The 11,555-nt window shown below is 41.6% G+C and overlaps 1 protein-coding gene across 2 annotated transcripts; it reads left to right on the top strand.

Moving 5' to 3' along the window:
* The first annotated feature begins 275 nt into the window (after nt 1–275).
* Nucleotides 276–3,465, top strand: LOC142375069 (protein c-Fos-like). 2 transcript variants are annotated; one of them, XM_075458990.1, is made up of 4 exons: nt 276–489; nt 1,056–1,271; nt 1,904–2,011; nt 2,196–3,465. In XM_075458990.1, the coding sequence occupies exons 1-4, from the start codon at nt 361–363 to the stop codon at nt 2,886–2,888; spliced, it is 1,146 nt and encodes a 381-aa protein (XP_075315105.1). In that variant the 5' UTR covers nt 276–360; the 3' UTR covers nt 2,889–3,465. The 2 variants fall into 2 exon arrangements, with proteins under 2 accessions (XP_075315105.1, XP_075315106.1); XM_075458991.1 differs by lacking the exons at nt 276–489; nt 1,056–1,271 and adding an exon at nt 1,281–1,610.
* Nucleotides 3,466–11,555: the final 8,090 nt, after the last annotated feature.

Below are 11,555 nucleotides of genomic sequence, written 5' to 3' on the forward strand. Positions count from 1 at the left end.
CTAGGCAGGGGTGTCACTTTACACATGCACGCTATTTTGGGATATTTGAGTAAATAAAACAGACGAGAGTGAAATCGTGGCTGAGTGTTGCTGTTCAGACATTTCAGCGATTTAGATGTTGGAGTCCAAAACGTGTCCCGGCCGCATTTCTTCACCGCTTCTCCTTTTGTGAAATGGTTCGGTCTCGCCACACAGATTTCATTCATAAAATTCCAGCTCACTATAAAAGGCGGGCCTCTCCACATCTGCACAGTTACCATTTATGATCCCGGCAAATGGAGTAGGCGTTCAGGGGATCAGTTCTCGGCTTCGAACAGACTGACGGCTCGAGCTTTTTGTGCCGTTATCTCAGAGGAAAACATGCATCCAGACTCCAACACTGAGCTCGACCCATCCTCCAGCTGTAGGACAGCATCGCCTGGCGGGGACACCCCCGGATGCAGCCAGCATCCTCCTGACTCGCTTTCATCATCAGTGGACAGCGCCGAGGTATAAAGCGGGTCTGATCATTCAAAAATAATCCTCATAACAGACACAGAACAAAATCGTATTGGGTAACTGAGGCACGGGGCTGCCACAGGCTGCATTCCTTGAATTCTGCACATATTTTTAAATGAATTTGTCAGTCAGCTCTTTCGTCATCCCTGTCCTTTTGCTGTGAACGATTCTAACATGTGAATTCTTTACACTGTCAGTGTATCTGTAGAGAAGCTGTATAGACAAGGGAATTACATTCTCTTTTTTAGATTAGTGGTTTGCAGGACAGCTATTTTTACACTGTTTTGATAGTGACCTTTCGTTTTTTGGAGTGATGACGGTGAAAAACACAATGTGCAAAGAAGGCTGTTACGATGTGACGTGTATCATTTTTGATAGATTTCCAGACAGTAGCTGTATTGATCTAGTTTTCGTTGACATTTATCTGCCAAATAATTGATGCACCGTTGAAACATTGGTAAAAGGTCAGCTGCTGCGTGACTTCTTATTCATCAGATACGCTAAGTGAGTGATTGACTGCATGCATATGCATGTGTCTCTGATGTGGCTTCTTCCAGGAGAGTGACACCGGTCCAGCAGCCTCTTTTGGTCCGACTGTGACTGCAATCTCAACATCGCCACAACTAAAGTGGATGGTGCAGGCGACGGCCGTCACATCTGTCTCTGCGTCGTGTGGCCGTGCGAAAACCAAAAGTCATGGCGCAACCCGTTCGCTTTCCCCTGCAGGTGTGAAGAAGGCGAAGCCCTGCAACAGGAAGGGGCACAAGGAGCAGGTATGCGACAGACTAGAGTGGGGGCTCAAATGATAGCGTGAAAAAATGACGTTGCTTCCAATCAATCAATAAATCAATCAATCAACCAATCAATCAATCAATCAATCAATCAATAAGTCGATTATGAACTCAGGGAGTCAGACTGTGCTTCAATATTTTGCCCAACTCCTCCTCACGACTCATTTACATATGAGGGCTATAAGAATGGAGTTATCGCGATATTTTATCAGAGACGTGAATGGCACTGCAATTAACTGTTGTTGCAGTTCAAATGAAAAGTGTCACGTATCTTACAACACCAACAAGTATCGCATAGGCTCAAACGGCTACGTTGAAAAGGTAATCAAAGTTGGAGGAGTACAGATCTGTGAAGAATGGATGGGAAAGGAGGCAGCACAAAATGCGCGTTCACACGCACGGCGAGACCGCGCCAGTGGTGCAGCATTTGCACGATCTGGGGTCTCCACAGACGAGATCAGTATTCTCACTACTCACTGCAAAGAGGATTTCTTTCTTTTCTTTTTTCTTTTTCTTTTCTGGCAAATTAAATGGCGTCGAGGAGCCAACTGCGGACGTGGTGAGAATGAGCAGGACGTATATTTAAATGTTTTCTTTCTCCGGATTGATTTTAGCCGTCTAAAGAGGAGGAGGAAAGGAGGAGGATCAGGAGGGAGAGGAACAAGATTGCTGCAGCAAAGTGTCGTAACAGACGGAGGGAGCTGATAGACACCCTTCAAACTGTAAGTGTGGCGTTTTGTGAAATCAAAACAAGCCTGCCTCCCAAACAGAACACATTCATATGACGTGCCATTAAGACAGAGCTAAGCAGGGATGCCTGCAGAGCACTGTGGGACACTGCAGGATTGTCATGCTTTCGTGCTTTGCTCATGCGATGTCTTCTGTTTATGTGCCTTCTCGCCTCAGGAAACTGATTCGCTGGAGGAGGAAAAGTCTGTCCTTCAGACAGAGATAGCCAATCTGCTGAAGGAAAAGGAGAGACTGGAGCACGTCTTAGCTTCCCACAAACCACCCTGCAAACTCTCTGCTAACGAAGACAGTGACAGGGAGGAAGAAGATGTTAACTCAATGCTGCAGGATCCTCCAGCCTCCCCACAGCTGCTGTCCATCCTGGAGAATGTAAAAGCACCAGAGAGCAATGTGACTGCTGGAGAAATCCCTGCCGGTCAAGACATGGACAACGTCCCGAGCATCCCCGCTGCCGTCATTTTGGGAAACTCCAACATACTCCTGTGTTCCAGTGCAGAAGACGAGACCTTGGAGGACTTTAAAGGGGATGACCTGGATGACTTGGTGCCCAGCCTGGAGATGGCAGTGACCTCTGAGACGGCTGCATCCGTCCCCGACATAGACCTGAGTGGCCCCTTCAGCCTGCCAGACTGGGAAACCCTGTACAAGTCTGTGGCAAGCGATCTCGAATCTTTGAGCACACCAGTCATGTCTTCCAGTCCCACTTGTAGCAATTACCGCACAGTGTTCTCCTTTAATTACTCTGAGATTGAATCCTTGGCTGACAGCTGCGAGGGCTTCAAAGGCGGTCTCGGAGCATCCGAGTTAATGAAAGATAGTCTTAACTCGCCGACACTTCTGGCCTTGTGAATGCAAAGACGTTATGCAACATTATACCGTATTTATAATCTAGCCAGCCAGAAAGCTATGATCTATCTATAATAATCTTTTGTAGTGTGAGCTTTGATGTTGTGTGAAGCGAAACATCAAAGGTGATGTGTTTTCTGTGACTGTAACAGGGTTGAATTCTTCCATATTGTCACAACTGTCTGGGATGAGATTTTGTGCTCAAGTGCATGCAAATACAAATCATCTGTATTCCAAGAAGAGGTGGTATCTCGTGTTTTTCAGTATCTACCTGTGATGTGAATGTATGCTTATTGGCGTAATATACATGTTAGCACTGTCGACTAAAGTTGTAGCAAGTGAAAATAGAGGGTTACTAATATGTAGCAGCACATGTGTAACATCTTGTTGTGAGGTGTCCCCTGACCTGACTTGATATTTCCTTTCAAGTATTTCCATGAAAAACTGATCATGCCATGTATTTTCTCAAGATGTATTTTATGACATAGTTTATTTTTTTACATATCAAAAATAATACTGATGCAAAAACAACAACGACAACTTAAAGATGCTGGAAATAAAGCAAGACATCCACAAATGATTTCTCAGCATTGTTGTCCGTCTGTCAGAAATATTCATCTGTTTGAATAAACAGTCACAACACAGCGGGGTCTTCGTTCAGCAGCGGTTATACAGCTTTTTAATCATGTGAGGTTTGTTTCTTCCTCATCAGTTACAAGCTGAGCAGTCAGAGACAAGAAGGAACGAAAACAAGACAACTTTTGACGCATTAAAACGCAAAGCAGAAGTGAGTATGTTGTGTTATGACGGAAAGCTAAATTTGCAAATGAAAGATGGGGTGAGACTGCTATTAGAATAAAAAAAAACAATTCAAACATCAAGAAATAAGAAGAGCTAAACAACTTATAACAGCTGTAATTTCAGGTGTTAAATGCTCTGCTAAAGATAATGAGAGGTGCAGGGCTAGCTTTAGAAGAGGGGGAAAGTGTTATTTTAACTTTTTTGTTTTTTACTTGCAAAGTACAACTGCATAAAGATGTCAATGTGCCCATTTTTGCTTTCAGCATTACGTAAAATAGTGCAACTGGCTAGGACTGAATCTTGTTTAAAGTGAGTGGGAGCCGCAGAAACAGCAGGTTAATTATTTATTCATGGTTCCATCTCTGCTCCGCCGTCACGGTCAAGGGAACCTGATTCCTAAGCAGCGCTGTACGTACCGTGCCTGACGTCAGCGCGTGACTGCCGTACCGTTTCGCTTCCTTTGACCATAATTGGAATTGCAGTTGTTTTGCTTCCATGGCAACTGGTGTCATATTTCAGGGCCAGCGCTAAAAAAAACCCCCAAAACAAATCTAAACAAGAGCGGGCAGGAATGCTACTGATTGTTCACAGAAGGAACTTTCCCATCAGTTATAGAACATCTGTCACGTGCATGATGGTAATTGATCCAATACCCAATCTGGCCTTTATTCTCGGAACAGCATTCAAGGAATTTAAAGACCACAGTGCATGGTTGTCGCTTTTGAACGAGCAAATGTATGTTTCAGTCCACCGGTAACACCGTGCGGATTTTCTTTTACTTGTTATTTAAAAAAGGTCCTTGTCGAAGGCGTTACAAAGTGTGAGAGGTGCTGTTTTCATTACTACCAGTAGGAGTCGCTCAAAAGCAAGCGGCAGGAACCAACAATCACAGAGCTCACTATGAAGTCAGTGGTCTAGTAGAAATATCAGATTCCCACACACTCCATTCACAGCTTTTTGCACCCCTATACAAATAACTGCACAAATTCCCATTTTTTTTTTTTTTTTTTTAAGCATGTTCTGAAAAATATTTGGAATCAAAAACTGGGACTGAAAAAATGGGTACTTCTTAAGACAGCTTTAAATAAACATTTAATGAGATGTAACACAGAGGAAACACATCTGTATAGTCCAAACAAAAATGTGAGTTTTTATTGGCCCTCAGTGGGTGGACTTGACTTGAATAAAACCCGTGAACTCTGTGTCTCTAACAATAAAAAAAAAAAAAAATCAAAAGTATGCAGCATAGCATCAACAAGGCACGTGAACTTTATTCTGCATTTACAGCACAGTTATTGGGCAAAGGTTATCCCTCGGTGGTCATGTGAGTGTTAAACAAATTAAATGCTCTCTGTTAATCCAAAGCTTATGGAAAGTGAATGGTTCCTTCTCATGGGAATATAAAGTGTTGACAAACGCAACTAAAATATCACTGTCGGACAAAAAGTCGACCGTTAAAGATACAAACATATTTTTTTCCAAACTCATTCTCAAATTTCGACTAAATGCAACAACGGAGTAATGCAAAGAAGCAATCAAATGACCTTTTTGAACAATCAAAGATATTCCGTGAGCCATATAGACTAGATATTAAGGGCTTCTATCCATGAGGTCTGTTTATTATCAACAGCAAGCAAATCCTCCCCAAAGGATGTCCAAGAAGCTGGAATGTAAATACCACATTAGAGAAGGGCCCATAAGTTCTCAGTTGGATTTAAATTAGGTTAGGAAAGCGGGGCAGGTCATTATTCAGTCCACTTTAGGGCTTCTGCCTGACATGGATGCAGAGCAATTTATTACCTTCGACTCTGTAGCTCAGACAATTCTCTTTTTATTCCACTGTGACCTCATACAGACTCCAAAACGCTGCCTAAAACCACATATGTTGAGGACTGTTTAAAAGCATTTTCCTTCCACTTTTCAACACAAAGCGGCATTCCTTTTTTTTTTTTTTTATTGATCAACCGAGAGAGTACACAATGTCCTGGTACACGGTTATTCTAGAGAGGTGACCGATGAGCCTGTCAGAAGCTCTGATGTCTCCTGACTCACTCTCTTTCCATCGAACATCGTTTGCCATTAGCTTCCACCTCCAAAGCCTGCTTCAAAGTATTAAGATATCACACAACTAAAGTGGTTCACGACCAGCCATCAAGCTAGATGAGCAGTGAGGATGGAGAGTTTGTGTTTAAACTGCGGTTTGACCTCAGCAGAGACCGAAGGGGTTGATCATAACACATTAGGATTACAAAAAGTAATAATTCAAGGGACGAGCACTCATTTAGCAGCCGCTTCTACGCAAAATCCTTATGAGGTCACATTTTGAACCAAGTCTAAGAACGCACCAATGGAGAGCTGACAGGTCTCAGCTGTGACGTGCCAGCAGCATTTCAAAGTAGCAGCAAGTCAAAATGGAGTCACAACACTTTATATAGTTAAAAGTACAAAATCAAAACATGTTTTATGAACTGTTTGCATTTTCATCGATAGAAAATCTAAATCTACAAAGTAACTGGCAGTCCCAGATATCAGTCGAGGCCTACTTTAAAAAAAAAGGAAGAAAAAAAAGCACACGATTGTCTCCGAAATGTTCTGAAAAAACTGTGCAACGTGGCATAAAACTGAACATTATGAACACTAAACAGTTTTCTCATGAGAGAAGCATATTTGGGTCTATATATCATTTTAAGGAATTCATATTTCACAGGCCTACAGACTGTTTTGTCCATTATAATTATGCCACAATGACAAATAATACTTTGACATTAAAGTAAAACTTTAAAGCGTGAGAAAAATAGAATTACTCTCAAACGTGTCATCCTGCATGTTTACATATTCACGTACTGTGATGTTCACAGATTACCAGCTGTGACGTACAACTGACGTACACATTTTGTGGTCATGTTACTCACAGAAGTATCGACAGCACCGTGAAAACTTACTGGATGCGTTTAGACCTTTGATGAAACTTTTACAGACAGTTTTGATGGGACTTGTGTTTTTCAAGGCAAACTGCACTAAAAGTACGACATCTAAAAGCAGTCCAGCAGAAGTGCATGCACATGCTAGAGGTTCACTTGATACCAATAATAAGATCATCCATCTACACTTATCACATACTTGTCTGCTTGGAATGTGGAACCACAAGCCAGTGGTGAATCTCAGCCACAATGTGTTTCATGTCTTTTATTTTCCTTTATTTGGAGGATTTATGAGCTGGACATGCATAGGATGACATGCTAATATAAACTGTTCACCATACAGCTTTGACTTAATCCAACTAATTAGCAGGTTATAAATCATGGCGGCGACTGAAAGGTGTCAGGATGAAATTCCTTCTCATCAGCACCCTGCTACATGTTCAACATTGCCCGCCTGGTTACAGATCTCCATCTTTCCGTTATTTGTTGTGCTGCTCACCTATTCCTCATCTGTTATCCCGTGCACCCTCTGACCGTTCTGTTTCCTGCGTGCTGTGATATTCCCGAGGAAGTGCTATATTTACGGGGATAAATCAATGTCGTATGGCTTTGGGAAGGCTGGGTCACCTGACATGAGTAACACTGGGAGTAACACCAAGGATGGTGTTGATACGTGCATGAACTCACTGCTTCGTTCTGACAGGAGATGGCACGTCCAGTAATACAGTAGGAGGATCCTCTCCTTTATTTTTAAACAAATCACCCAATTCTTTTTTTTCGTTTTTTTTATGTGTGGCATAGAACTGAACCACTACTGGAGTCAAACAGTATGAAACGAAGTATTTCACTTGTTTTTTTTAAAAATTAGAACATGCTTAATATAATATATTTATATAAATATGCTTCCGTTTCACACAGTGAGAATTAAATGCAGAATCCATGTCACTGTGGTTATACCCAAATGGAAACAGGATCAGCACTGGTAAAAGGAGCACTGGCATGACAGCTGACTGCCTGTTGTTCTCAGAGGAAGATTACAAGGAGGAAGATGGAGGCAACAACTGCTAGTTCGTATCATATAAGAATGTTTGATGGGGAAAATATGGGTTTCAGAGCCCCGATGGCACTCATCAAGCAGTTCTATGTGTACTAATATTCATACATTTTTGCACCAAAGTGCATCACTGCAAAATTTGACGTTCAGAAAATAAATAGTGGCAAAATAAGACTTTCCACTCACTCCATTGTTGTAAGAAAATGGGAAATATCAATCTGTAGTAACGCGATATTTCCAAACTGGGGGAAAAAAAAGAAAAAAGAAGCAAGACCTCTGTCACAGTTTTTTTTTTTAAAAGCACCTCTTAAATGCAGATGTTTGAACATTAATAGACGTATTTTCATGCGGTCTACAACTGTCTGAGATTATTGGGAAGGAAGAACAAAAGAAAGGAAGGAAATTAAATAGAGCAGTGATTAAAATAAACTTCATCTGTTATGTCTGCACTGTGGTGGGAGATGAGTCAGTTTGTGTCTGGAGTTGTCTGGTCCACCGGGTATTTCCCAAAGATGTGATGGTGGATAATATGCCACAAAACACACCAACCTGACCTAAAGAGAGTAATCCAAATTAATCTTAGATTAAAATAAATAAATAAAACATGAAATTATGACTGACTGACTTGTTTACATGTCATTTACAGTTCAACTCAGTTGCATTTTATTGCAACTGAGTCACACACACAGAAAAAGTCAGCACGAGGCTCTAAACCTCCAGCAGAACCAGAATCGGAGAGAGCGAACATCTACCACGACCAGTTGGGGGTTGAGAAAGAAAAAGAACCAAATAAATGATAAACGCTGGGTGGGATGGTCAGTGACGAGGAGGAAACGTCAGAAGGTACCGGAGAAGGCCAACAGGAACGCATTTTATTACACAGAAAAGAATTGTTTCGCATCACTTCTGTACAAATAGGACCTAAAACATCATCAAAGAATGACACTGTTGATGTTCAGGTGGCAGTCCTGATGGTAAACACATGAATATGATCCTAAAATGTGGACTGACACATAAGGGGAGCCAAGTGTGAGTGCCAAATGATGTCCAACAAGTGTTTACTGCTCAGCGTTAGTTGAAAACTAAAGTCAGTCATGGATTGTTAGGGTTGGGAATACAAACAATACAAGGTGACGTTGAGATAAATAGAAATATGGTTAGAACTGAAAACACAAACCACATGGTCATGCTTTATATGATCAAATACATGGTTCCAATCAAGTAGATTTGTATAGGGTAAACTCAATGTGCCTAAAAAAAAACCATAGAAATAAAATAATTATAACCGTAACAGCTATAATGAAAATAAATGGAAAACGTTCAACACTTTAAACCTAACTGAACGCCCGAGAGAAAAGATATGTTTGCTTCTCAAAGAAGACACAGTTGTAGCAGATCTAAGCTCTTGTGACTGGACTGAGAGAGGACTGAGAAAACCAGGCCGAGCATAAACTGAGACAGCTAAAGATAAATTAACAAGTGGCGATAAAGCAAACAAAGGCCTGGTGTGAGGAGGGCAGGAGGAAAACTAACAAAAGGACTAACCAAGAAGGCCAAGCTCTACAGAATAAAACGGGAAGTAAAACTAAACTGTGGCACATGGAAAGCCACGACACTCTGAACGACTTCAACTCCAAGATGAGCCTAACCAGCAGATACCAACAGGACATGGCCGCTGTAACTATCCGTCTCTGATACTATTAGGGATATCGGAGTAACACAAAAAACAAATATTTGCACATGCAAAAATAGCAGTTAGTTTGCTTTCACTTTGACACCCACAAAGCAGGAAAGTTTGGCAGAGACGCTAAACCACAAACTTGAGTTCACTCTCCATTCATCACTCTGGCAGCAGCTGGAAAGTGCACCTAAAGATCATGTTTTCATGCAAAGCTCTCTGAGGGGATGGACGGGATGATTGTGGATTTTATAATAGGAGCGTGGAAGCTTCACACTCTGAAACTGACCCACGCTTTTTTGATAAAAGAGCTGCGGGTTATTTTTGTGTGCTGGTTCGACATCGCAACTTTTGTCAACTTTCTGTCAAAATTATTATTATTTTTTTTTAAATCTGTGAATCCAACTGGCATATCTTTAGATTTACTCGCATTGCTTATTGTTGTTGGCGGGGACAAATCTTTCTTTAAGAGGCAAATGAGCCCACACCATGTGTGCTCGTGTGCTGAGTGACATCCGTGGCTGCCTCCCTGCAGACACAGAGGTATTCAGCTAAAACTATAAACCTGGGAGGGGAAAACCTCCGTCCAGGACCCTCCAGCCTTATGAAATCTCTTTTTGTCAGTTCTGCTTTTTTAGCTGCAAACGTCTCCCCTAAAATTTGTCATCTGTGTTGAGAGAGACTGTGACGCACAGCCCCCCCCCCTACATCCCCTCGGATGGGAGACATAAATCACAGCGGAACCAAATTGGAATCTAAAAAAAGGAACAGAGTGGGGTATTTTGGTGAGCCTCTAATAACTCAGCTGCTTGTTCTAGGTGGAACGGTTGAGCTGGCGTTGTGTCAAACCCAACTCAGCCTCGGATAATGGCACGGATAAAACCTGACATGTAATAAAAGGCACAGTGAAGAATGAAGCTGCTTGATCACTCGTTTCATTAAACTCATATTAAAACATGTCACTTGGTTTTGAGAATGCCAGAAGGATCTGATTTTGTACCATCCACCTCATGCATTGCCAGCAAATCAAAAGATGCATTCAATTGCTGCGTTGTCTACAGCCCTGGATGACAACAACTGCAGGCCCTGTACGGTGCAATGAAAATAAATGTTTTCTTTCATATTAATAGTTCAAAGGGATGCAGTAACCACCATCCACACTAGGGGGAAGCAGCAGGAAGAATCACTGAAATGTTTTTTTTCTGGAACTTTCTGGTACCATCATCAGAAGTACTGAAGCATGATTTTGTGCACGAGTGTTCAAGTTTCTGTTTATAAATCAAGTTCCAACTTAATCAAGGCTGAAAGGAAAATGAAGTGAGCTTTTCACGGTAGCTGAAGTGTTTGAAAACTCTGCAGGAGTTTGGCATCAGTCTTTCCTCACCAGCTGCAACAGAAGGAATCGGGCTCTATGCTGATTTTGTGGCTCCGTTTCTCTTTGGGCTCATTGGACGGACAAACATCCAAAGGTGCCCTTTTTTGGGGGGGGGGTCAAATGGCTTAAGCGTGTAGTAGGGTGAAGATGAACACGAAACTGAAATGAAATGTGTCGAATGAATTTTGATTTGCATCTATTGTTTTCATCAGAAAAATTTCCCTCCGCATCCAGCAGTGTTTAAACATGTACAAATAATATTGTCCAACAAACATTCATTCGTGTTCAGAGTATTTGTTTTTTTCCCCTCATACAAACTTCAAGTTTGATTCTGAATATTTAAAATCATCGACACTGACTGAAAAGATATGCAAGTATTTGCTACTGACCAGTTGTTGGCCTCACGTTGCCTCGTTGGGATGCTTTGAGCCTATCGAATTGCCCTCCAAACTAGTTCCGATGTCACAAATCCTGCTTACAGGCACACACCTTAAATTCAAATGCAAATTTCAGATCAGCACAAAGAAACGTTCCACTCAGCACGTGAATTTGAAACCAGCACGCAGCAGTCAGAGGGTTAAACATCAGGGAGCAACACTGCCCGAGGAAAGCTTTGAATGACATGCATCAGGATTTATGACCTAAATATTTCATTACTTTAAGCTATCATGAGCAGTCTACTCTTAACATTGCATGTCATTGATGCTATTTAGGTGATAAATGTTATAATTTGGCACTAATCCGGCTCAAATTTAACAGATAAAAGTGAGTGATATTCTTGTGCTAGCAGTGTAAAATGCTCCAAACAAGTTGGTTTGTTTTAACTGCTGCTTTCCATCAC

The sequence above is a fragment of the Odontesthes bonariensis genome, chromosome 24, assembly GCF_027942865.1.
Source record: "Odontesthes bonariensis isolate fOdoBon6 chromosome 24, fOdoBon6.hap1, whole genome shotgun sequence".
Lineage (NCBI taxonomy): Eukaryota > Metazoa > Chordata > Actinopteri > Atheriniformes > Atherinopsidae > Odontesthes > Odontesthes bonariensis.

Bases quoted from the DNA above. Each gene is read 5' to 3' on its own strand.
- LOC142375069 (XM_075458990.1), top strand. From the start codon at position 361: ATGCATCCAGACTCCAACACTGAGCTCGACCCATCCTCCAGCTGTAGG. The intron at 1,272-1,903 runs GTATGCGACAGA...GATTGATTTTAG, and splicing joins GGAAGGGGCACAAGGAGCAG to CCGTCTAAAGAGGAGGAGGA. The intron at 2,012-2,195 runs GTAAGTGTGGCG...TTCTCGCCTCAG, and splicing joins TGATAGACACCCTTCAAACT to GAAACTGATTCGCTGGAGGA.